The following is a 22,725-nucleotide window of genomic DNA, read 5'->3' as shown; positions in this document are numbered from 1 at the left end:
GACTGAGGAGGTCGCTTATAAGATGAGTGGTGAACGGTATCTGTCAGTGTCCGGATGAACCGATTCAACTTCCTGTCACCTGCTGTAAACCCCTCTCTTCGGCACGTGCTTTAGGACAGGCGAACCACCACGAGACATGATCTCGAGAGCAGCAGCACACGCTCGACTTCTGCCGAGCGCCCGTGAACGGCGGCGGTTGCGCTTTTACTTTGAAAAGCCTAACCCGGATACGGCGGTTGTTCTTCCGGTGAGCCGTGTCTCCGGAAGCGCGTGTTTCGGTGTTTTGGTGCGAGCGTGTGTGGTGAAGCTGTACTTCGTGCGGGCACTTGGAGGGAAACGGCAACCGGGTTGATTCACGGACATGCGGACACACACGTCAAGGTCCGTCCCCGAGGGGTTGGCGGTGATCCGCTCCGCTGCGTTATGTTTTAATAGCTCGGTCTTCTTTAACCCGAGAGTCTGAGATCAGTTATGAATGAACCCCCTGAACTGCCGTGTGCGTGACAGCGGAGAGTCTGGCTCAGAGAAGAAACTCATATCATTTATCCAAAACTTCTGCCTTACATTAACAGGTGACAAGTACCGGAAAAATGAAAAATACAAGCGGTGCTGGGTGGCTGGACAGTCGGCTGAAACGAAGGGTGGAAGAGGTGAGAGAGGGGGAAATAGCTTTTGTATTGGGGTCATTCTCAGGTCAACAAGCGATTTAATATCTCAGGAAACTGAAAATGTTTTACTTACAATTCAAACAGTTGAAAAGGACAGGCTACTACTACTACTACTACTTCCGGCTGCTGCCGTTAGGGGGCGCCACAGCGCATCTTCCGTTTCCATCTCTTCCTGTCCTCTGCATCTTCCTCTGTCACACCAGCCACCTGCATGTCCTCCCTCACCACATCCATAAACCTCCTCTTTGGCCTTCCTCTTCCCCTCTTCCCTGGCAGCTCCATATTCAGCATCCTTCTCCCAGTATACCCAGCATCTCTCCTCCACACATGTCCAAACCATCTCCATCTTCCCTCTCTTGCTTCGTCTCCAAACCGCCCCGCAGCTGAGCTGTTGGAAAGGACAGTAACAACGCTAAAACCGCTGTGTTTCACTTAAAATACCCAATTAGACGCCGTACAAAATAATAATAAAATCAATTCATTGAAAACCACAATAATATTTGAGACACTGCTTTAGCAAATTAGAAATCACAGCAACATCTGCTGGATAAAATGAAACTTGAATTTATTCGACGAGTCCCATCGGTTTCACCTCATTTGGTTGTACTCTGAAGAAGTGTAGGCGTGTCTATTTTTTTGCAGTAGACCTCTGACTGACAAGTTGACAGCAGGTCACACACACCACAGGGGAAGACAGCTTTTTCATATATGATATAGAAACTACATATTTTCCAGAGTGGATCTCATTGCACTCTCATATCATTGGAGGCAGGTGCCGACACAGAAATGCTCGGGTTTGTGGTGAGGTTATAATAAGCTTCTAACACACTTATGAGGACACAGTTTCATCATGAAATTCTCTTTTCAGTATCTGAGGTCCAGCAGTTGTGCTTATATCGATACTGCAGCTATGGCCGTAGAACTTCAGAGATTGTACAGGTCAGTCCATTGTGCAGATCCTAAAGCCCCTACACCGTCTTCTTTTGATGTTAAGTAGCATTTGATATTAATTGAGGTGGAACAATAAGGTTTGTGTTGCAATTTTAGAATGGATTATGGGAGGCGCAACAAGACAGCCTTCAGGATTCAGGTAGAGAAAGGTAGGTCTGAGTGGGATGGGTCATTTGTTTGCGTAACATTAGTCTTGTTCACATTTACTTTTCAATATGACGGGTTACGCTGTGTCAGCTAAGCCTGCAGCTGCTGTTCATTTGCTGTTTGCTAATTCTCTACCACGTCTTCCTCTTAGTATATGGAGCGATTGCAAAAGAGTCTGGGCTGAATGAACTGGAGAGCAACCACTTGGCTAAGAGAGCCAAACAGAGCCATGATGACACTGGGTAAGGAACACTCTGCTGCTCAACATATACCTTGTTTCCCTGATGCAGATCAGGAAAATGTTTCCGTCACATCACATCCTATCTAATTAACAGTTCTTTTTGTTGTTCTAAAGTATTCGGTGTGCTGTTGTTTTCTGTTGCATGTGGAATATCTTTTGCAATATGCAGAATGTTGATATGTCTGTCTGTCTGTCTGTCTGTCTGTCTTTCATTAGGGGTGGCAGCAGTACTTCAGAAGACTCCTCTGACTCTGATGAGGACATCATTGAGAACATGGTAACGAACAAGTGGCACGCTTGGATGGTTTATGGTGCGTGATAGTTTATGGTGACCATTAAACTGGCTTCTTCTTGCGCAGCCCTCAAACCACATGAACAACTCCTTGATGTCCTTGTACCTGAAGGGCAACCCTGATGGTACCACCTCCTCACCCAGTGGGGAGCAGCCTGCAGGGAGCAGTCCTGCTGTCACATCCCACCCTCACCACGCACAGGCCAGCTCAGCAACCCAGGTCTTCTCAGGGGGTTGGTTTATCGACAAGGGAAGAGGCCCTGAGCGCACAAACGTCCTCATTGACCTGTGTGAAGATGAGGAATCAAGTCCTGCAACAAATGTATCTCACTGTAGAGGATTCCTTCATACTTGATATAATAAGCTGTTGATTGTGTTCATGTTGCTATTAAGATGACGATATGTTGAAATTGACAGTGTTACCATAAGGTCAGTCATTGGCAACTAGGGGACCCCAAGTACACCAGGGTTTCTGTTCTACCAAGTAGTTAATTATGTTTACCTTGTGCCAGGTCTAAAACTCCCTGACAAGATGGCTGCATATCTGTCAGATGAGAAAACAAGTTGTACCCGGTGTTCAGAGGGCCACTGTTAGAAATTGCTGTGTTATCTAATGGCTATAGCTAGCTGTAAACAGTACATTTTTTCACAAGCAGTGTTCAGGAAATTAATTTGGTGAAACAAACTCTGTGTTGGTGGATGGTCTCTCCTCTACTCAGCATTTGTCTACGATGCTATGGTGGGATCAGTCAGGTGCAGTGATTTCCACCTATGGTGCTGTTCTTATCTTTTATGGGACAACACATGGAGATGATTTCAACTACCAATTCAACAACTCTACTTGCAGAGTTAAGTGCTGATGGAAATGGGCCTGGATATCAGTTTGGTATAGTGGCCTACACAGTCCCTCAGATTTGGTGGATTTCAGGAACAGTGCCTGTGGATGGCTTGACAGGGTTAGTGCCCCTTACCTTTGCATAAGGGGGCCTGAGGATGGTTTCTGATTGTAAGGTTCATAGAGTTTCTGTTCAGCACCTCTGAAAAGCCTTTGCAAAAATGCTGGCAAGTGGCAAGGGGGTTGACCCCTTAGATTCAAGTAAAAAATGTGGTTTCTACCCAAAATGCATATAATAGACCCACTATTTCCTCCAGTCAGGGATAATTAAGGGTCAAATGGATTTTGATAGATTCTATGTCAGTGTCTTGGATTTTCCGAAGGCCCTGACTGGCTTCCTCTAAGGAACCATGTGGTCATTGTTAGCAGAAAACGTGTGAAGGGGGCTGCTGTTTTAAGCTATTATTAGGGCCTGGTTCCCAGAACTTTTCGGGAAAAGGAAGTCACAGTTGTTCTGTTGAATGGATGGAGAGAATGAAGGGACTTTGTCAGAGGAAATGGTTCATTTCCTCTGGAAAGGTGGTTCGCCACCTTTTAATCTGACCCTAGGGATCACAAGTTAGTACTAAACCCAGTTTCTGTAGTATATTTAATTATTATGAGGCAGCCAGATTGAAATGCTAAAAGTTAATTGATAAAAGTTGTATGTTATATTGAATGTACCACTAACAAGTTCAAACTAAATACTAACTCATGTTTATGTTGCCACCAGCAGAAGCTCTCTGACGTTTCAATGCTGGAGCCGGAGAAGATGCCGAAGAAAGGGAAGGGGAAAACGTCAAAACGCAAACAGCAGCGTACCAGCAGAACTGAGAAAGACACCGTGCCCAGTTTGGTGAATAAGAAAGGTGTGGCTTTGTCCACCACAACCACTCTTACCGTAAAAGATGTCACGAAAGACAGCGCACCACATAGTCTCTTTTGAGATGGTCCAGAATTGTGCACTCGTGACTCGTTTGTTTCAGTCGGCCATTTCACCTGTGTGTATGATTTCTCAGCGAAACAGCAAGCAGCCGAACTGCAGTACTCACCAGTTAAGTTTGAAGACGTGGGCGGTCACGAGGAGACACTGACTGTAAGCACTTTGCTTCTCTGATCAACACAACAACATATGACTGTCTGCCCTAGGATATAATATGTCTTGATGCATGCTCAATAATCCAGGTACGAAAATCACAGACGGTTGAATCTGTTCATCAGAGAGAAACGTCACTTAGCTGATGATGAAACGTTTCTCAGTAAACGTTGTGTCCAGATGAACTGATTCTGTTACCACAGCGTAACACTGTTTCCACCCGCTGTTGATGTCTCGTTACAGGAGTTGTGTAAGCTTCTGATCCATATGCGGCACCCAGAGGTGTACCAGCAGCTTGGAGTGGTCCCTCCAAGGGGCTTTCTCCTCCATGGACCCCCTGGCTGTGGCAAGACCCTGCTGGCCCAGGCTGTGGCTGGGGTGAGTGGGGAATGTAGACTTAAGTAAAATGCAAAACAGGTTCCAGAGGGGGAAAGAGTACTGAGAATTCCTTCCCATGTAACGCCCCTTTTCCACTACGTGGTACTGGCTCGACTCGACTTGACTCGACTCGCAGTGTCACTGTAACAGTACCCCTCGGTGTAGCTGGTCTGCACTGATTTTGGTACCCGCTCCAGTTTTTTTGGAACCTCGACAAAGGTGGTACCAGAAAAGTGGTACCAGTTACCAACATGCCGGTACTTTCCAGTCATGGAAAAGGAAAAGTCGAGGCGAGTTGAGCCGGTACCATGTAGAGGAAACGGGGCATAAAAGTGCTGTGACTTTAAAAAGTACTGTACTTAAAATTTCAGTACTTAAAAAGTATTGAGGAGCATCCAGGTAGTGTAGCGGTTAATTCCGTTACCTACCAGCACGAGGCTCGCTGGTTCGAATCCCCATGTTACCCCCGGCTTGGTCGGGCGTCCCTACAGACGCAATTGGCCGTGTCTGCGGGTGGGAAGCCGGATGTGGGTGTGTGTCCTGGTCGCTGCACTAGCGCCTCCTCTGGTCGGCTGGGGCGCCTGTTGGGGGGGGGGGGGTTGCGTGATCCTACCACGCGCTACGTCCCCCTGGTGAAACTCCTCACTGTCAGGTGAAAAGAAGCGGCTGGTGACTCCACATGTATGGGAGGAGGCATGTGGTAGTCTGCAGCCCTCCCCGGGTCAGCAGAGCGGGTGGAGCAGAGACCGGGACGGCTCGGAAGAGTGGGGTAATTGGCCAGGTACAGTTGGGGAGAAAAAGGGGTAATTAAAAGAAAAACAGTGTTGAAAAGTATCGTGACTTTAACGTTTACTCAAGTATAAGTAAATGTATCGATCAAGAAAGTTAATCAAGTAAAAGTAAATGAGTTTCTAGAGTTAAAATTACTGAAGTTATGAGTCACTTTGTGGATTACCTTTGTTCCTTGTATGTGTAAAAACAAACAGCTGTAGCTCTAGAGTAATGGACGATATTCTTTGGTTGACATAGCCTATATCACTGTATTACTATATTACTGTATCACTGGATCCACCTGAACAAGCACACAGTGTGAACAGACCACATGTACGTAAATCTACAAAAACACTCAGTATCCGCAGCACTTCACACTTACTCGGAAGAATTCTTCTTTTAGCTGTTTGTTTTTTAACTCTGTAATGGTTATTAGAATAAAGATATCAAAGTAAAATGCTTTACTATAAACCAGCTCAAAGTAAAAGTGATAGTGCTGTGAGTAATTATACTCAAAAATGTACCGGTACAGGGAAACATTTGTTCAACTACCGTAGCGAGAGTAGTTGTAATTGAGTACTTTCCGCCGCTAGTTTTCTGGTGCAATACGTGAATGTTTCAGGAAAATTACATTTGTAGATATGCTTATCGACACAATATTAATATCGCTACTGGGCCTCATTCATCCATTGTTCGTATGTACACATTTGTTCTTACACACCTATGGAATTGTTTTGTCTGCCAGTCAGAAGCAAAGCCTGATGGGTATTTGTAGTTCCTTCCCGCTATCGAGTAATCGCCCAGGCTTGCAAAGACGTCAGCGTGAGCCAGCTGGTGTCTGAATTCAGGGGTTACCAGGTTCTACGCTGGTCTCCGAGACGAACTTCAGGGCTAACACTTCCCACGGGTGTGCGAGAACAAATTTGAACGTAGGAACGATGGATGAATTAGGCCCCTTCATTCCCGGTCGAGTGAAAGACATCTTTCCTTGGAAAGCATCCCTCAGATTTGGTCCCTCAGTCGGGATATATATATATATATACATACATGTATATACACATACTATATATATACATACATACACACACACACACACACACATATATATATATATGCACACTTGTGTGTTTGTTGTAAATTGAGTGATTATGTTATACAGTGGGTGTGCTATATGTGCTGGTGTGTACTGGCCAACTTTGTAAGTGAATTTGGTTGTAAGGCTATGCACTTCTGCCTTAGGGTCAAACGTCTTTCCATTTAATGTGTTTATCTGTATGAAGTTAATGCGGGTGTAACCCCTCCCATGCTCCCAGGAGCTGGAGCTGCCCATGCTGAAGGTTTCTTCTCCAGAGTTGGTGTCCGGAGTCTCTGGCGAGTCGGAGCAGAAACTCAGAGAGCTGTTTGAACTGGCCACGGTAAGTGAGCTGGCCCTGATTTATACAAATAATCATAAATCCCCCCAAAAAAAAAAAGACATGCATGTTAGGGTTACTACTCCTGTCTGTGCCCCTGACCGAGGCATGGCAAGACGAACTGGAGTTGGTCCCCGGGTGCTGCATGGCGGCTGCCCACGGCTCCTAGCTACACAGCTAGGATGGGTTAAATGCAGAAGAATTTCCCCGTGGGGATTAATGAAGTATCTCAAAATCTCTCAAAATAATCATTTCTGTACCAAAATGTGACTTGGAAAACAGTGCTGCTGTTAGTGGCGTGGTGACACTAATGTGGCGGTTGATTCTGGGTGACAGTGATGGCGTTCTCCTGTATTAACCACGACGCATCAACAAAACTGTTTTTCACCTTTGGTCCATCGTTGCCTCTGCAGACCAGCGCGCCGTGCATCCTGTTCATAGACGAGATCGATGCCATTACCCCGAAGAGGGAGGTGGCCTCTAAAGACATGGAAAGGAGGATGGTTGCACAGCTTCTCACTTGTATGGACGGTAAGAACACATCTGTGGTTGTGGTTGTACAGTTCCCAAAAGTCATTCACCTGCCACCAAGTCTGCCATTCGGAAACATTGGTTGACCAGTTCCACTGAGCAGTGTGGCGTGCAAGAGGCCGAGTGATGGTTAAAACCGTTGCAGGGAGGGTCCTGAAGATCTTTGGATGTGGTCATGGGGCTTCTGTCTACTGTTCTATGATCCTCACAGCCTCAGATTCCAATACATTGACCCTGAAACTGACATGGGAAACTGATTTAAAGGTTTCACTTTCAGAGGCACAATGAGGAAGAATACTTAGGAATGGGGGGAAAAAAACGTCAAGGGAACTGCGAACAAGGCTGACCCCATTCAAAATGATAAACAGAGTCTACCAGATGCCATCTAGGCTGCGTCGAGTGGGTTTGGTGGACAGCTCAGAGTGCTAGAGGTGTCTCGACAAAGATGGTACTTTCGTACACATGCTTGGGAGTTGCCCAAAATTATAGGAGTTCTGGTCTGCTATACACGTTGATTTAAAAAAAAAAAAAAAACCTGCCTAGACATCCCTTTCTCCTCCAGTCTGTTTGTTTTGGGTGACCCCTCTGGATTGGGTGACCCCTCTGCATGAAGTGACGTTACTCCACCGCTCGCTGACTGGATCCAGACCGCCCTTATGTCAGGATGGAAACTTGTGGTCAGAGAATGGAAAGCCGCCTCTGCACTGATAAGGTGGAGGAACATCACCTGAACATCACTAGAACAGTTCTCATACAGGCTGCTTGATAAGGTGGAGGAACATCACCTGAACATCACTAGAACCGATCTCATATAGGCTGATTGATAAGGTGCAGGAACATCACTAGAACAGTTCTCATACAGGCTGCTTGATAAGGTGGAGGAACATCACTAGAACAGTTCTCATACAGGCTGCTTGATAAGGTGGAGGAACATCACCTGAACATCACTAGAACAGTTCTCATACAGGCTGCTTGATAAGGTGAAGGACATCACCTGAACATCACTAGAACAGTTCTCATACAGGCTGCTTGATAAGGTGGAGGAACATCACCTGAACATCACTAGAACAGTTCTCATACAGGCTGCTTGATAAGGTGGAGGAACATCACCTGAACATCACTAGAACAGTTCTCATACAGGCTGCTTGATAAGGTGGAGGAACATCACTAGAACAGTTCTCATACAGGCTGCTTGATAAGGTGGAGGAACATCACTAGAACAGTTCTCATACAGGCTGCTTGATAAGGTGGAGGAACATCACTAGAACAGTTCTCATACAGGCTGCTTGATAAAGTGGAGGAACATCACCTGAACATCACTAGAACAGTCCTCATACAGGCTGCTTGATAAGGTGGAGGAACATCACTAGAACAGTTCTCATACAGGCTGCTTGATAAGGTGGAGGAACATCACTAGAACAGATCTCATATAGGCTGCTTGATAAGGTGGAGGAACATCACTGGAACAGTTCTCATACAGGCTGCTTGATAAAGTGGAGGAACATCACTAGAACAGTTCTCATACAGGCTGCTTGATAAGGTGGAGGAACATCACCTGAAACTGGGGCAGTAGCATTCTTATATATGGAGCGTTTAATGGCATTTCTAGCTCATAACAGCGACGTAGCACATAAAATGCAAATAACTGAGAGGTACATTTGGTTAGAATACCTGTTGACAAGAAATGCTGTAAACTGAAGCACTCCACACATCGCAGTCATGGTTTTCTTCTTCTTTTGTTTTTTCCCCTCTTTTTTTTCTCTCATCTCAGGATGTCTCTCCTATCTCCTAGTTATTTTTGATCTGGTTGTGTTTGTGTCATTTCCATCGCATCCTGGTTTAATATCCATGTCATTTGTAATTGGAATACTTGTGTATATGCTTTGTTTATCGTGAAAAAAAACCCCAACTTATTAATCATTAATAAAAACTGTTGCAGGAAATATGCCCGATGTCCATGAAGTTGTCATCAGTGCAGGACTCAACATGTATTGATTAGCTGAATAAAGTCAGCTGTTGCCCACTATTCATCCAGCATGCTGCTTCTCCTCAGAGCTGAATTCCATGGCAGTGACAGCCCAGGTTTTGGTCATCGGCGCCACCAACAGGCCAGATTCCCTGGACCCTGCACTCCGCCGTGCCGGGCGCTTCGACAGAGAGATCTGCCTGGGAATCCCCGATGAAGCCGCTCGTCTCAGGTGTGTTAAAAAAGCTCAGATTTAATGTGTATTGGATTTGGTTAAACAACGGTTGAAAGAAAAGCAGTAAAGGGAGGCACGTGTGTAGAAATGGGTCAGTTTTCATGTTTTCTGCACAACTGAGACAAGTAATTTAACACTAAACTGAATAACACAAATGAAAGACAGGTGGTGATCTGCTCAGTATTCTTCTTTTATTAAAGCCGCTGCAAGGAGTTTGCCACTGTCAGTCTCCACTTAATTTTGATGCCTCTATATAACTGACACAACCACATGTGACCATCAGTGTGAAGATTAGACATTGCTATATCTTCTACTCCTTTTGGCTGCTCCCGTCAGGGGGCGCCACAGCGGCTCATCTGTTTCCATCTCTTCCTGTCCTCTGCATCTTCCTCTGACACACCAGTCACCTGCATGTCCTCCCTCACCACATCCATAAACCTCCTCTTTGGCCTTCCTCTTCTCCTCTTCCCTGGCAGCTCCATATTCAGCATCCTTCCCCCAATATACCCAGCATCTCTCCTCCACACATGTCCAAACCATCTCAGTCTTGTCTCTCTTGCTTTGTCTCCAAACCGTCCAACCTGAGCTGTCCCTCTAGTATACCCGTTCCTAATCCTGTCCTTCTTCATCACTCCCAATGAAAATCTTATCATCTTCATCTCTGCCACCTCCAGCTCCACGTCCTGTCTTTTCATCAGTGCCACCGTCTCCAAACCATACAACATAGCTGGTCTCACAACCATCTTGTAAACCTTCCCTTTAACTCTTGCTGGTACCCTTCTGTCACACATCACTCCTGACATTCTTCTCCACCCTGCCTGCACTCTCTTCACCTCTCTTTGCACTCCCTGTTACAGTACACTTGACCCCAAGTATTTAAACTCATCCACCTTCGTCACCTCCACTCCTTGCAGCCTCGCCATTTCGCTGTCCTCTCTCTCATTCATGCGTATGTATTCTGTCTTGCTCCTACTGACTTTCATTCCTCTTCTCTCCAGTGTATACCTCCACCTCTCCAGGCTCTCCTCACTCCTACCACACATCTCACCACTGTCACACTGCCTTCATACACGTCCTGCACCACTCCTACATACTTCTCTGCAACTCCTGACTTCCTCATACAATACCACACCTCCCCTCTCTCGGCACTCTGTCATATGCTTTCTCTAAATCCACAAAGACACAATGTACCTCCTTCTGACCTTCTCTATACTTCTCCATCAACATTCTCAAAGCAAACATCACATCTGTGGTGCTCTTTCGTGGCATGAAACCATACTGCTGCTCGCGGATCACCACCTCTCCTCTTAACCTAGCTTCTATTACTCTTTCCCATATCTTCATGCTGAGGCTGATCAACTTTATCCCTCTGTAGTTGCTACAGTTCTGCACATCGCCCTTGTTCTTGAAAATCGGTACCAGTATGCTTCTTCTCCACTCCTCAGGTATCCTCTCACTTTCCAAGATTGTGTTAAATAATCTAGTTAAAAACCCCACTGCCATCTCTCCTAAACACCTCCATGCCTCCACAGGTATGTCATCAGGACCAACTGCCTTTCCACTCTTCATCCTCTTCATAGCTGCCCTCACTTCCTCCTTGCTAATCCACCGCACTCCCTGATTCACTATCCCCACGTCATCCAACCTTCTCTCTCTCATTTTCTTCATTCATCAGCCCCTCAAAGTACTCCTTCCACCTTCTCAACACGCTCTCCTCACTTGTCAGCACATTTCCATCTTTACCCTTCACCACCCTAACTTGGTGCACATCCTTCCCAGCTCGGTCCCTCTGTCTAGCCAATCGGTACAAGTCCTTTTCTCCTTCCTTAGTGTCTAACCTCTCATACAACTCACCGTACGCCTTTTCCTTTGCCTTCACCACCTCTCTCTTCGCTTTACGCTGCATCTCCTTGTACTCCTGTCTACTTTGTTCATCTCTCTGACTGTCCCACTTCTTCTTCACCAACCTCTTCCTCTGTATACTTTGCTGTTCTTCCTCATTCCACCACCGAGTCTCCTTGTCTTCCTTCCTCTGTTTTCCAGCCATCCAGCAACTCTTCACTACCACCCAGTGCCTGTCTTAACTCCTGCCTGAACTCCACACAACAGTCTTCCTTCTTCAACTTCCACCATTTGATCCTTGGCTCTGCCTTCACTCTCTTCCTCTTCTTGGTCTCCAAAGTCATCCTACATACCACCATCCGATGCTGCCTAGCTACGTTCTCCCCTGTCATCACCTTGCAGTCCCCAATCTCTTTCAGATCACACCTCCTACATAAGATATAGTCCACCTGTGTGCACTTTCCCCCACTCTTATATGTCACCCCGTGTTCCTCCCTCTTCTTGAAATATGTATTCACCACAGCCATTTCCATCCTTTTCACAAAACCCACCACCATCTGTCCTTCCACATTTCTCTCCTTGACACCATACCTACCCATCACCTCCTCATCCCCTCTGTTCCCTTCACCAACATGTCCATTGAAGTCCGCTCCAATCACCACTCTCTCCTCCTTGGGTACCCTCTCCACCACTTCCTCCAACTCACTCCAGAATTCTTCTTTCTCTTCCATCTCACACCCAACTTGCGGGGCATATGTGCTGATAACATTCATCAATACACCTTCGATTTCCAGCTTCATACTCATCACTCTGTCTGATAGTCCTTATACCTCCAACACACTCTTCACATGCTCTTCCTTCAGGATTACCCCTACTCCATTTCTCCTCCCATCCACACCATGGTAGAGGAGTTTGAACCCACCTCCAGTGCTCCTGGCCTTACTCCCCTTCCACCTGGTCTCTTGCACTCACAGTGTATCTACCTTCCTTCTCTCTATCATATCAGCCAGCTCTCTCCCTTTACCAGTCATCATGCCAACATTCAAAGTTCTGACTCTCAGGAACAGGAACACTTTATTTGTCATTTCACCTCATGTACTTGCGCACATGAAGTGAAATGAAATGCCGTTTCCCCCAGCCCACAGCAGTGCAACATACAGACAAAAACACATCCAAGAACACACATATTCAAACTAACACGTAAAAAAAAAAAAAATCACTGTCCAAGGGAACAAACGCTAGCCAGGATGACTGTCGGAACCTCCGGTCTGCATGGGCTAGCAGTTAGCCTAGCCTGCCCCGATTACACGTCCTGTCGGACCGCCCTCCGTGTTACCTCCTCGGGTGCAGCTCCGGGCAAGGCCACAGTCCCTGGGCCCACAGCGCAGCAGACCAAGCGCCCACAGCCGATCCAGCGCCAAGTCTCCCAGCCAACAAACGGAGACAAAAAATTAGATGCAGACGTGGACAAAGACACTGCGTCGACGGTACTGGGTGAGGCCGCTGCAAACATGACTTCACGTCACCATCTTCCCACTTTGGAAGTGACTCACGTCCGCACTCGTACCCTTACTCTTCTCCTGCTGCCTCTGCACATGCCTTCCCCCTCTTCTTCTCCTTCACTCAACAGTACCAGAGTTTCCACTGGCACCCTGCTGGCCAACAGTACGGGTGGCTACCGATCCGGTCTGGAAATCTGACTTATGATCCGCATATATGTTTCCAAATGCTTGTCTCCATGTCATATTTCCCACAAAATTTGACAAAATGATTCATGGAACACAGTCGGGGTAAGCAGCCACAGTTAGAGGAACTTCATTACTCCGTGGCCGTGTATCTCACAAGCACCTGTTTTTCCAAAACACCACTACAAATCAGAATCAGATGTCTCATCCTTCTCTCCATAACAACTGCACCAACTACCAGAGAGGAAGTGTCGATCATTATGACAAGAGGTTTACATGAAATGAACTCATTGTGCAAAGAAAAGAAGAAAAAAAAAAACACTTTTGTCCACAGGCACGCAAAGTCAACAAATATCCCAAACTCTTCACAGCAGCATACAATCCAATAGTGTTTTAGTGATCTGCCCATGTAGCACAAAAAAGTTGAATATCTGAAAGAAAGTGAGTGATTAACTATGAATGATAACTATGAAGTTAGGGCCCTGGTTATTGTGCACTTCAGATCCTTGGCTTACATGCTGCATAATGACCCAATGTTTGGAAACACCTTATGTTGTGTGAGACAGTTGGTTTTGAAACCAACTGCTGTTTTTTAATTCCAAATATCTCAACAGTTTATATGAAAACGACTGTTTTATACTTTCTCAGGATCCTGAAGACTCTGTGTCGAAAACTGAAGCTTTCCGAGGACTTCAACTACCAGCAGCTGGCACGGCTCACTCCTGGCTATGTGGGTGCTGACCTGATGGCGCTGTGCCGTGAAGCTGCCATGAGTGCTGTAAACAGGGTGTTTCTGAAAATGCAAGGCCAGTCACAGAGCCCAGTGGTGGCGCTGTCAGCATGTGGACCTAAAAACGTGGTACCTCTCGCTGAGGAGCTGGCTCCTGAGGAGGAGAGATGCACTACAGCACCCGTCGACGGCCACGCCGCAGTCGAGACAACGAGTCAGGAGATGACGGAGATTAAAGAGTTTCCTCAGGAAGAGTCGAGGCAGCATTCACTTGTCTCTCCGGAGCCCGTCAAGGTAAGCAATGATATGATGCTGATAATAATAATAATAATGAACTTTATTGGGGGCGTCCGGGTAGCGTAGTGGTTTATTCCATTGCTTACCAACACGGGGATCGCCGGATCGAGTCCCCGTGTTGCCTTCGACTTAGTCCGGCATCCCTACAGACACACTTGGCCGTGTCTGTGGGTGGGAAGCCAGATGTGGGTATGTGTCCTGGTCGCTGCACTAGCGCCTCCTCTGGTCGGTCGGGGTGCCTGTTCAGGGGGGAGGGGGAACTGGGAGGAATAGCGTGATCCTCCCACATGCTATGTCCCCCTGGTGAAACTCCTCACTGTCAGGTGAAAAGAAGCGGCTGGTGACTCCACATGTATTGGAGGAGGCATGTGGTAGTCCTGCAGCCCTCCCCGGATCAGCAGAGGGGGTGGAGCAGCGGCTGGGACGGCTCGGGAGGGTGGGGTAATTGGCCAAGTACAATTGGGGAGAAAAAGACAAAAGAGAAAAAAAATAAATATACTGAATATACTGCAAGAACATGCCAACAAAATGTATTTTTGCAGTTGCAATCCATCCATCCATCCCTTTATTGTTAGCCTACATTTAGCAAAAAAACATAACGAATATCCAAATCCCAAAACTGAAAACCAAATACCTACCCAACGAACGAATATCCGGATAGCCAAATATTCAGGTCCGGCCCTAGATGTGATGCCAACATTTTACTGTAGGGCAGTTTTTTCTCTTGGTCTTGCCCTGATCACGCCTCGTCTGTGTTCTGCCCTGTCCACCAGGGGGAGCTGTGGCACCTGCTGCAGCTGCTGAAGAGCAGCGATTCTCTGTCCCAGGAGCAGCTAGCCAGCCTGTCTATTCTCATGTCAGACTTTCAGGCTTCCCTGGCCAGAGTTCAGCCGTCAGCCAAGAGAGAGGGCTTTGCCACCGTACCTGACGTCACGTGGGAGGATGTGGGAGCCCTGCAGGACATCCGTGAAGAGCTGACCATGGCCATACTGGTACCAGCAGCTCAGTTTTGAATATTTAGCTTCAGTTGAGGTCGCAAACTTACTGAAACAAAGAGCCAAACACAAGTCATCTTAACCACGCTGTACTTTTATATGTACCACATGTATAGTGCTGACCTATTAGTGTTTTGTGTTTTTTTTGGGGGGGGGGGGTTCAGTGTCATTCAATCTTTGTTCCAACCCTCACCTATGGTCATGAGCTTTGGGTAGTGACCGAAAGGGTGAGATCGCGGATACGAGCGGCTGAAATGAGTTTCCTCCGTAGGATGTCTGGGCTCAGCCTTAGAGATAGGGTGAGGAGCTCGGACATCCGGAGGGAGCTCGGAGTCAAAAGGAGCCAGTTGAGGTGGTTCGGGCATCTGATCAGGATGCCTCCTGGGTGCCTTCCTTTGGAGGTTTTCCGGGCACATCCAACTGGGCGGAGACCTTGGGGCAGACCCAGAACTCGCTGGAGGGACTACATGTCCAACCTGGCCTGGGAACACCTTGGGATCCTCCCAGGAGGAGCTGGAGGGCATTGCTGGGGAGAGGGACGTCTGGAGTGCCCTACTTAGCTTGCTGCCACCGAGACCCGACTCCGGAGAAGCGGCTGATGATAAATGAATGAATTTCAATTTCATTTTTCTTTTTTTTTTCATTTATTTTGACTTACCAGTGAAATTCTTTTCTTTAACCCACCTTTCAACTGCAAATGATATTTAAAATATCAAATACCGTTAAAATCCCATCAGCAGATGCAACCATTATGAAAGGACACCAGAGTTTTCTTGGTCAGTCCTCTCACTCGGCCATAACACGTCTGCCACATCTTGCAGTAGCGTTTTGTGGAAACGCCAGTGTGCACAATTTCCAGCAGGCGAGACACTGCAAGGCGACAGTCACTGCTCTGCCCAGTCAGAAGTACAGCTATGTGTTGTTTCTCTGCTGATCACCAAGCTCAGGGAAAAACAGTGAATTTTAATATTTTCATGGCTTCTAGTAATTGATCAATCAGTTATTTAAACATTAAAATTAACCAAAATGTTGGCTAATAACTCATCACTATCCATCTCAAAATACCGTTTATTTATGTCGGCACGCAACTTGGCACTCAGTATTATGACTTCTGCAGAACAAGACCACTTCCTCTGCAAACAAGCTGCCCACTCAGCGCCATTATGGAAGCGTGACACGTCTTCAACGCTCAACTGAGTGCTGGTAGCATCATGATGCCTGTTTGCTCCTCTGACAAGTAGTGAGGGGGCATCCAGGCAGCGTGGCGGTCTATTCCGCTGCCTACCGACACGGGGATCAGCAGTTCGAATCCCTGTGGTACCGCCGACTTGGTCGGGCATCCCTACAGGCACAATTGGCCGTGTCTGCGGGTGGGAAGCCAGATGTGGGTATGTGTCCTGGTCGCTGTACTAGCGCCTCCTCTGGTCGGTCGGGGCGCCTGTTCTGAGGGAGGGGGAACTGGGGGTAGCGTGATCCTCCCACGCACTACGTCCCCCTGGTGAAACTCCTCACTGTCAGGTGAAAAGAAGCGGCTGGTGACTCCACATGTATGGGAGGAGGCATGTGGTCGTCTGCAGCCCTCCCCGGATCAGCAGAGGGGGTGGAGCAGAGACCGGGACGGCTCGGAACAGTGGGGTAATTGGCCAAGTACAACTGAGGAGAAAAGGGGGGGGGGGATATATATATTCTGTAGTGAAAGCATTTGCAGTACCAGACATGTTAATGTGTGTGTGTTCTCCAGGCACCAGTGCGTTCTCCAGAGCACTTCAAAGCCCTCGGGCTCAAGACCCCAGCAGGAGTGCTTCTGGCTGGACCCCCAGGCTGTGGAAAGACACTACTGGCCAAGGTACCCTTCCTGACAAACCCGCGCTTATGGCGGATTGGCTCACATTCATTTCTTCTGAATGACAAAATACTGCCTACTTTAAAGCAATGCCATAATCACAATATGCATCAGGGGAAACGTGCTAATAACAATAAACTATTATTGATGTTTATCTTCTCGCCGGTTCGATGCCCACCTCAAATGTAAATGAAAGTAATTTTCACCTATACAACTTTATTATAAATGCGTAGTTGTTCCCTGAATGCCGGTAAATGATTTAAAGTTGTGTGTATACAAAATACGATGAGGGTATCGCAACCGGCTCACCTGTACAGGTACTCACCCCTGCACCTTCTGTGAGCCAGGGAAAGTACCTGAATACCTGGACATGTGCAGCATGTCCAGCCAGTGGTAGAAGTAGTGTCTATGTACAGTAGTGTCTATGAATTGTTTCTTTCTCCTGCTTTACTATGTGTGTCTACTGTGTATGTGATGTCCCTCCTTCCAAAATCTCATTTACAAGTTTTAATAACCAGGCGTCCAGGTGGCGTAGCGGTCTATTCCGTTGCCTGCCAACACGGGGATCGCCAGTTTGAATCCCTGTGTTACCTCTGGCTTGGTCGGGCGTCCCTACAGACACAATTGGGCATGTTTGTGGGCGGGAGGCCGGGTGTGGGTCGGTCACTGCACTAACGCCTCCTCTGGTCAGTCGTGGCGCCTGTTGGGGGGGCGTGATCCTCCCACGCGCTACGTCCCCCTGGTGAAACTCCTCACTGTCAGGTGAAAAGAAGCGGCTGGTGACTCCACATGTATGGGAGGAGGCATGTGGTAGTCTGCAGCCCTCCCCGGATCAGCAGAGGGGGTGGAGCAGCGACCGGGACAGCTTGGAAAAAAGGGTAATTGGGTAAGTACAATTGGGGAGAAAAAAAAAGGGGGGGTCAATATTCAGCTCATGGGTATTGTGCTGTTTTGTGTGTTTTATGACAGGCAGTGGCCAATGAGTCCGGCCTGAACTTCATCTCTGTCAAGGGGCCGGAGCTCCTCAACATGGTGGGTCTCCCTTCACCTGCCTTTGTGTCTTCAAACAAGTAATGGAAACTGGTCGTAGCGTTGAGTGTTTCCTGTCTTATCTTTCATTACCGTCTCTTTTAACCATCCATATCCTGTGTGGCTCGCAGTGCCTTTGAGCTCAGACTGGCTGTTCCTTCTCCATAATCTGCAGTATGTCGGTCCTTCAGGGTCTGGAGTTGGATCTCTAGCTTTAGTGGAGTAGCGATTTAGATCCAAGAAAATATTATATCAAGCTGAGCACAGGACAAGAACGAGCCAAGTAGGAAAAGAATTGAAGTTCATCCCTTCAGCAAATGAGACATGTAGAGAATATTATGTTAAAACCTTCCATTAGCTTCCTCTTTGTCCACGTGTTCATTTTCAAATAAGCTGAGTTTATTTTTGCTGTCTGCTATTCGTCTGCCGTGTTGACATACTATGCGTTTAGCTGTTATCTCCATGTGTTTCAAGACCATCCGTTCATTTTTGTGGTGTTTTAGATGTTCCCATAAGCGGATACACTACATTAATTTTGGAAAAACTTGTAAAATGAAGTGCTAAAGTTTAGAAAGAAAAAAAAATCTTGTTGGGTATCTCTGTTGTGTTGACGCGAACCCTTCCAGTTTGGGAGTAGTGACTGTGAAGAGTAGATACACTGGACAGTGCAGAATGAGTTCATTTTGTGGTGTGGTTACAAGTCACAGCTACAGAGATCACTAATGAGAAAGCTGTATTCAGGTGACCTTTTGAGAGGTTGCCACAATTTTTGGATGTGCACAACTCCCAGTATAGCTCCATCAGAGATCCTCCTTTTCAGCCTTCCTCCACTTTATTTTATGTTTCATTCTACTCTGTATACCTGGGTGCTGGGATACCAGGCACTTCTGGTAGGTCACATTCCTTGAGTGGTAATAGAACAGGTTTTCTCAAGTTCATTTTCAAACCTGACAGAGCAGAAAATTCCTCAATACACGTAACTACTTTGGTCACCTCATGTCTATTAGATAGAAATGTTGTCATAGCATCAGCCAGTTGGGATAATTTAAATTCTCTATTTAAGGTCATAATACCTTGGAACTGACCTTTTTTGATATGCACAGCCATAATTTGTGTGACAAGAAGAAATACAAATGGGCAAATTGGACATCTTTGTCTTATCACACGATAATATATTATTATTATTATTATTAGATTATATTGGGCGGCACAGTGGAAAAGTGGTTAGTGCGGTTGCTTCACAGCAAGAAGGTCCTGGGTTTGAGCCCCAGGGTAATTCAACCTTGGAGTTTGTCCCGGGTCGTCCTCTGTGTGGAGTTTGCATGTTCTCCCCGTGTCTGCGTGGGTTTCCTCCGGGTGCTCCGGTTTCCTCCCACAGTCCAAAGACACGTAGGTCAGGTGAATCGGCCACACTAAATTGTCCCTAGGTGTCGATATGTCTGTGTGTGTGTCGGCTTTGTGATGGTCTTGTGGCCTGTCCAGGGTGTCTTCTCACCTGCCGCCCAATGACTACTGGGATGGCTCCAGCATCCCCGTGACCCTGCGTAAGGATAAGCGGTTTAGATAATGAACGAATGAACGTCTACTCTATATATTTGCAGTGGGTCTGATGCTTGTGTGTCCCGGGCTCTTCATTTACCACATCATGGGTCTCGTTGCACGTGGACAACGTTGGAGTGACTTAATTCTGTCTCCCTTTACGCAGTATGTGGGCGAGAGTGAACGAGCCGTGAGGCAGGTCTTCCAAAGGGGACGCAACTCTGCTCCATGCGTAATCTTCTTCGATGAGATCGACGCACTGTGTCCACGCCGGTCTGGCATTGATGTAAGCATGAGCAACATATGATCCCAAGTAAGAAAGTGCAGAGGTCACGAGCGGGAAGTCATGTTCAGATAGTTATCTTCAGCTCTGAGCTAATGCGTAAGAACACTGATGTTCATCAAGTCTTCCTGAAATGTAATGTCTTGGCTTAGTTGTGTAAGAGTGAAATAGAGGATGATAATACTGATTACTGATATGAATTAAAAGTTTAGATCTGCAACAGTTATTGTCTTGTTTTTTAATTTACTGTTCTTCTGTTATTAAATTTGTGAGTGTGTTCATGTCTCTCTTGTTCTTGTCTCTGTACTGACTTCATTTGTCTTCAGTCAGGTGCTAGCGTGCGTGTTGTGAACCAGCTGCTCACGGAAATGGATGGCCTAGAGAGTCGGCAGCAAGTCTTCCTCATGGCCGCCACCAACAGACCAGGTAGACTGAAATAAAGCTCCACTCAGCCCTGCAGATCTCAGCCGCACCACATCCTTTTGACCCAAAGTGAATTAAAGGAAAATTCAATATTTTCAACCTTATTCATAGTTGCCTTACTATTAAGGTACATTATCTGCTGCTGCTACTACTACTACTACTACTTCCGGCTGCTCCCGTTAGGGGGCGCCACAGTGGATCATCCGTTTCCATCTCTTCCTGTCTTCTGCAGCTTCCTCTCTCACACAAGCCACCTGCATGTCTTCCCTCACCACATCCATAAACCTCCTCTTTGGTCTTCCTCTTCTCCTCTTCCCTGGCAGCTCCATATTCAGCATCCTTCTCCCAGTATACCCAGCATCTCTCCTCCACACATGTCCAAACCATCTCAATCTTGCCTCTCTTGCTTTGTCTCCAAACCGCCCAACCTGAGTTGTCCCTCTAATATACTCGTTCCTCATCCTGTCCTTCTTCATCACTCCCAGTGAAAATCTTATCATCTTCATCTCTGCCACCTCCAGCTCCTCCTCCTGTCTTTTCATCAGTGCCACTGTCTCCAAACCATACAACATAGCTGGTCTCACAACCATCTTGTAAACCTTCCCTTTAACTCTTGCTGGTACCCTTCTGTCACAAATCACTCCTGACACTCTTCTCCACCCTGCCTGCACTCTCTTCTTCACCTCTCTTCTGCACTCCCCGTTACGTTGGACAGTTGACCCCAAGTATTTAAACTCATATGCCTTCGTCACCTCTACTTCTTGTATCCTCACCATTCCACTGTCCTCTCTCTCATTCATGCATAGGTATTCCTATTACATATTATATTATATTTAAAATGTATTAAGGTACGTTATGCTTACCAGTATTATCTATCACTACAGCCTGCGATAGCAAACTGGCTTACACCACCATCAACTGACATCAGTAGATGACAGAAGAACTGCAAGTCAGATTGGCTGTGATGTTCATTTTCTAATGTCTACTGATGAGGAACTCTCGTACAATGCATACTGCTACATGTAGGCAACGTCGGGTAGTTCTCAACGTTGATTTATCTGTCAAAATAAATTTACTGCCGTGGTTATACTTTTAAAAGAATAAGCAGATCGCCAACACTTACTCAACATGGAGATTATTAGTGGCGACATTTTACTTGAACGTTTTGGTGGACCGGAGCTGGTCTACTACCAGAATTTTTGACAGGTGTTACACAAGATTTATTTTTTTTCTTAAAGCTAGTTTTATGGCTTTCTTCTTTGACTTTCTTCAGACATCATTGACCCAGCAGTGCTCAGACCAGGACGTCTGGATAAAACCTTATATGTTGGACTGCCACCACCAGCAGACCGCCATGCCATCCTGCTCACCATCACAAAGGTGACGACGTAACTAGGGGAGAACAAGGGTCTTAAAATGCGCTTTTTGTGTCGATAATCTTATCTCTGATTTAGTTAAGAAAAGAGAAGTGATGAAGCGCTGTTGGGGATTTCATGTTCTTCAAAACTCGAGGCTGTATCGATTAGTTAGGTGTCTCAGAGCCTCTGTGGTTGACAGGAATCGTTGGAGAAATCCTTAAAAGTTCCTATGTTGTAGGGGGGGACCAAGCCTCATCTGGAAGAGAACGTAAACCTTGAAGAGATCGCCGAAGATGAGCGCTGCGACTGTTTCACGTAAGCTGGAGTCACCTTCCTCTCATGTCATATTATTGCCTCTAATTCTATTGCTGCTCCTTCGAAGGATTCTCTGAACCTTTTGACCATATTTTAGTCTCAGCTGTGTTTTGCATTGCTCAAATGTGATGAAAACACTGGCCTTAAACTGCCGTTTGATATTTGTCCAATCCCCCCCCCCCCAGCCCTACCCCTACTTTTTGGAGCGCCCTCTGCTGGGTAGTGGCCCTTCAGAACGGAGCTACCAGGGGTGGGGTTTGAAACCTTTCCCTAGGAAATGGGATGCCACTCATTACGTCATCGCCATGGTTACATCTGCTGCTTGGAGTTTGATTGGGTTGCCTGGTTTGTTCAGGACCTGGTTATAACATTATAGTACTACACATTTTATACTAAAGCCTATTTCTTACTGTCGTTGTCAACTGTTATCGTGACAGATCTGACCAGCTTTGCAGGATGAATGGATGACGGATGAATCTGTTGACAGTAACCAGGAAGCATGTGTTTCAGTGTAGTCCTGCCCATAGACATGTCTCCCCTGGGTCACGCAACATGAAGGAATCTTTATTAATGTTTGTGACTGTTGTCATTAAGTGTCATTCGGTCAATTATGTCATTTTTAATGCAAAGTTGACATTGTTGTAGCAGCCCAAGTGGGACCGAGCCGCTCGATTTGATATCTATCATGCGTCTATAGCTCGAGAGAAGACATCTCAATGTCAGCCTTGCATTAAAAATGACATAACTGACTGAGTGACACTTAATGACAACAGTCGTAAACAGTAATAAAGATTCCTTCGTGTTCATGACAGGCGTCATGTCAC

At 46.6% G+C, this 22,725-nt stretch overlaps 1 protein-coding gene across 3 annotated transcripts in view; it reads left to right on the top strand.

Annotated features, from left to right (window-relative positions):
* The first annotated feature begins 262 nt into the window (after nt 1-262).
* The window catches only part of nvl (nuclear VCP like), a 31,934-nt gene continuing 9,471 nt past the window's right edge, over nt 263-22,725 (top strand). For 2 of the 3 annotated variants that reach the window (XR_008811298.1, XM_056292469.1), the window contains exons 1-21: nt 263-381; nt 573-650; nt 1,537-1,607; nt 1,716-1,768; nt 1,918-2,008; nt 2,224-2,284; nt 2,367-2,621; nt 3,907-4,042; nt 4,193-4,269; nt 4,513-4,647; nt 6,732-6,833; nt 7,244-7,361; nt 9,415-9,559; nt 13,738-14,113; nt 14,890-15,108; nt 16,853-16,957; nt 17,924-17,986; nt 19,689-19,808; nt 20,132-20,231; nt 21,502-21,608; nt 21,825-21,901. Coding sequence is in view for 2 of the 3 variants with exons in the window: in XM_056292469.1 (XP_056148444.1) it covers nt 591-650; nt 1,537-1,607; nt 1,716-1,768; nt 1,918-2,008; nt 2,224-2,284; nt 2,367-2,621; nt 3,907-4,042; nt 4,193-4,269; nt 4,513-4,647; nt 6,732-6,833; nt 7,244-7,361; nt 9,415-9,559; nt 13,738-14,113; nt 14,890-15,108; nt 16,853-16,957; nt 17,924-17,986; nt 19,689-19,808; nt 20,132-20,231; nt 21,502-21,608; nt 21,825-21,901 (2,471 nt within the window). In the remaining variant the exon portion in view is untranslated. The remainder of the gene's footprint in view (nt 382-572; nt 651-1,536; nt 1,608-1,715; nt 1,769-1,917; nt 2,009-2,223; nt 2,285-2,366; nt 2,622-3,906; nt 4,043-4,192; nt 4,270-4,512; nt 4,648-6,731; nt 6,834-7,243; nt 7,362-9,414; nt 9,560-13,737; nt 14,114-14,889; nt 15,109-16,852; nt 16,958-17,923; nt 17,987-19,688; nt 19,809-20,131; nt 20,232-21,501; nt 21,609-21,824; nt 21,902-22,725) is intronic. The other variant, XM_056292470.1, reaches the window with a different exon arrangement.

The sequence above is a fragment of the Lampris incognitus genome, chromosome 13 (assembly GCF_029633865.1).
Source record: "Lampris incognitus isolate fLamInc1 chromosome 13, fLamInc1.hap2, whole genome shotgun sequence".
Lineage (NCBI taxonomy): Eukaryota > Metazoa > Chordata > Actinopteri > Lampriformes > Lampridae > Lampris > Lampris incognitus.
The sequence above is the reverse complement of the archived record's forward strand: the minus strand, read 5'-3'. Positions and strand labels throughout refer to the sequence as shown.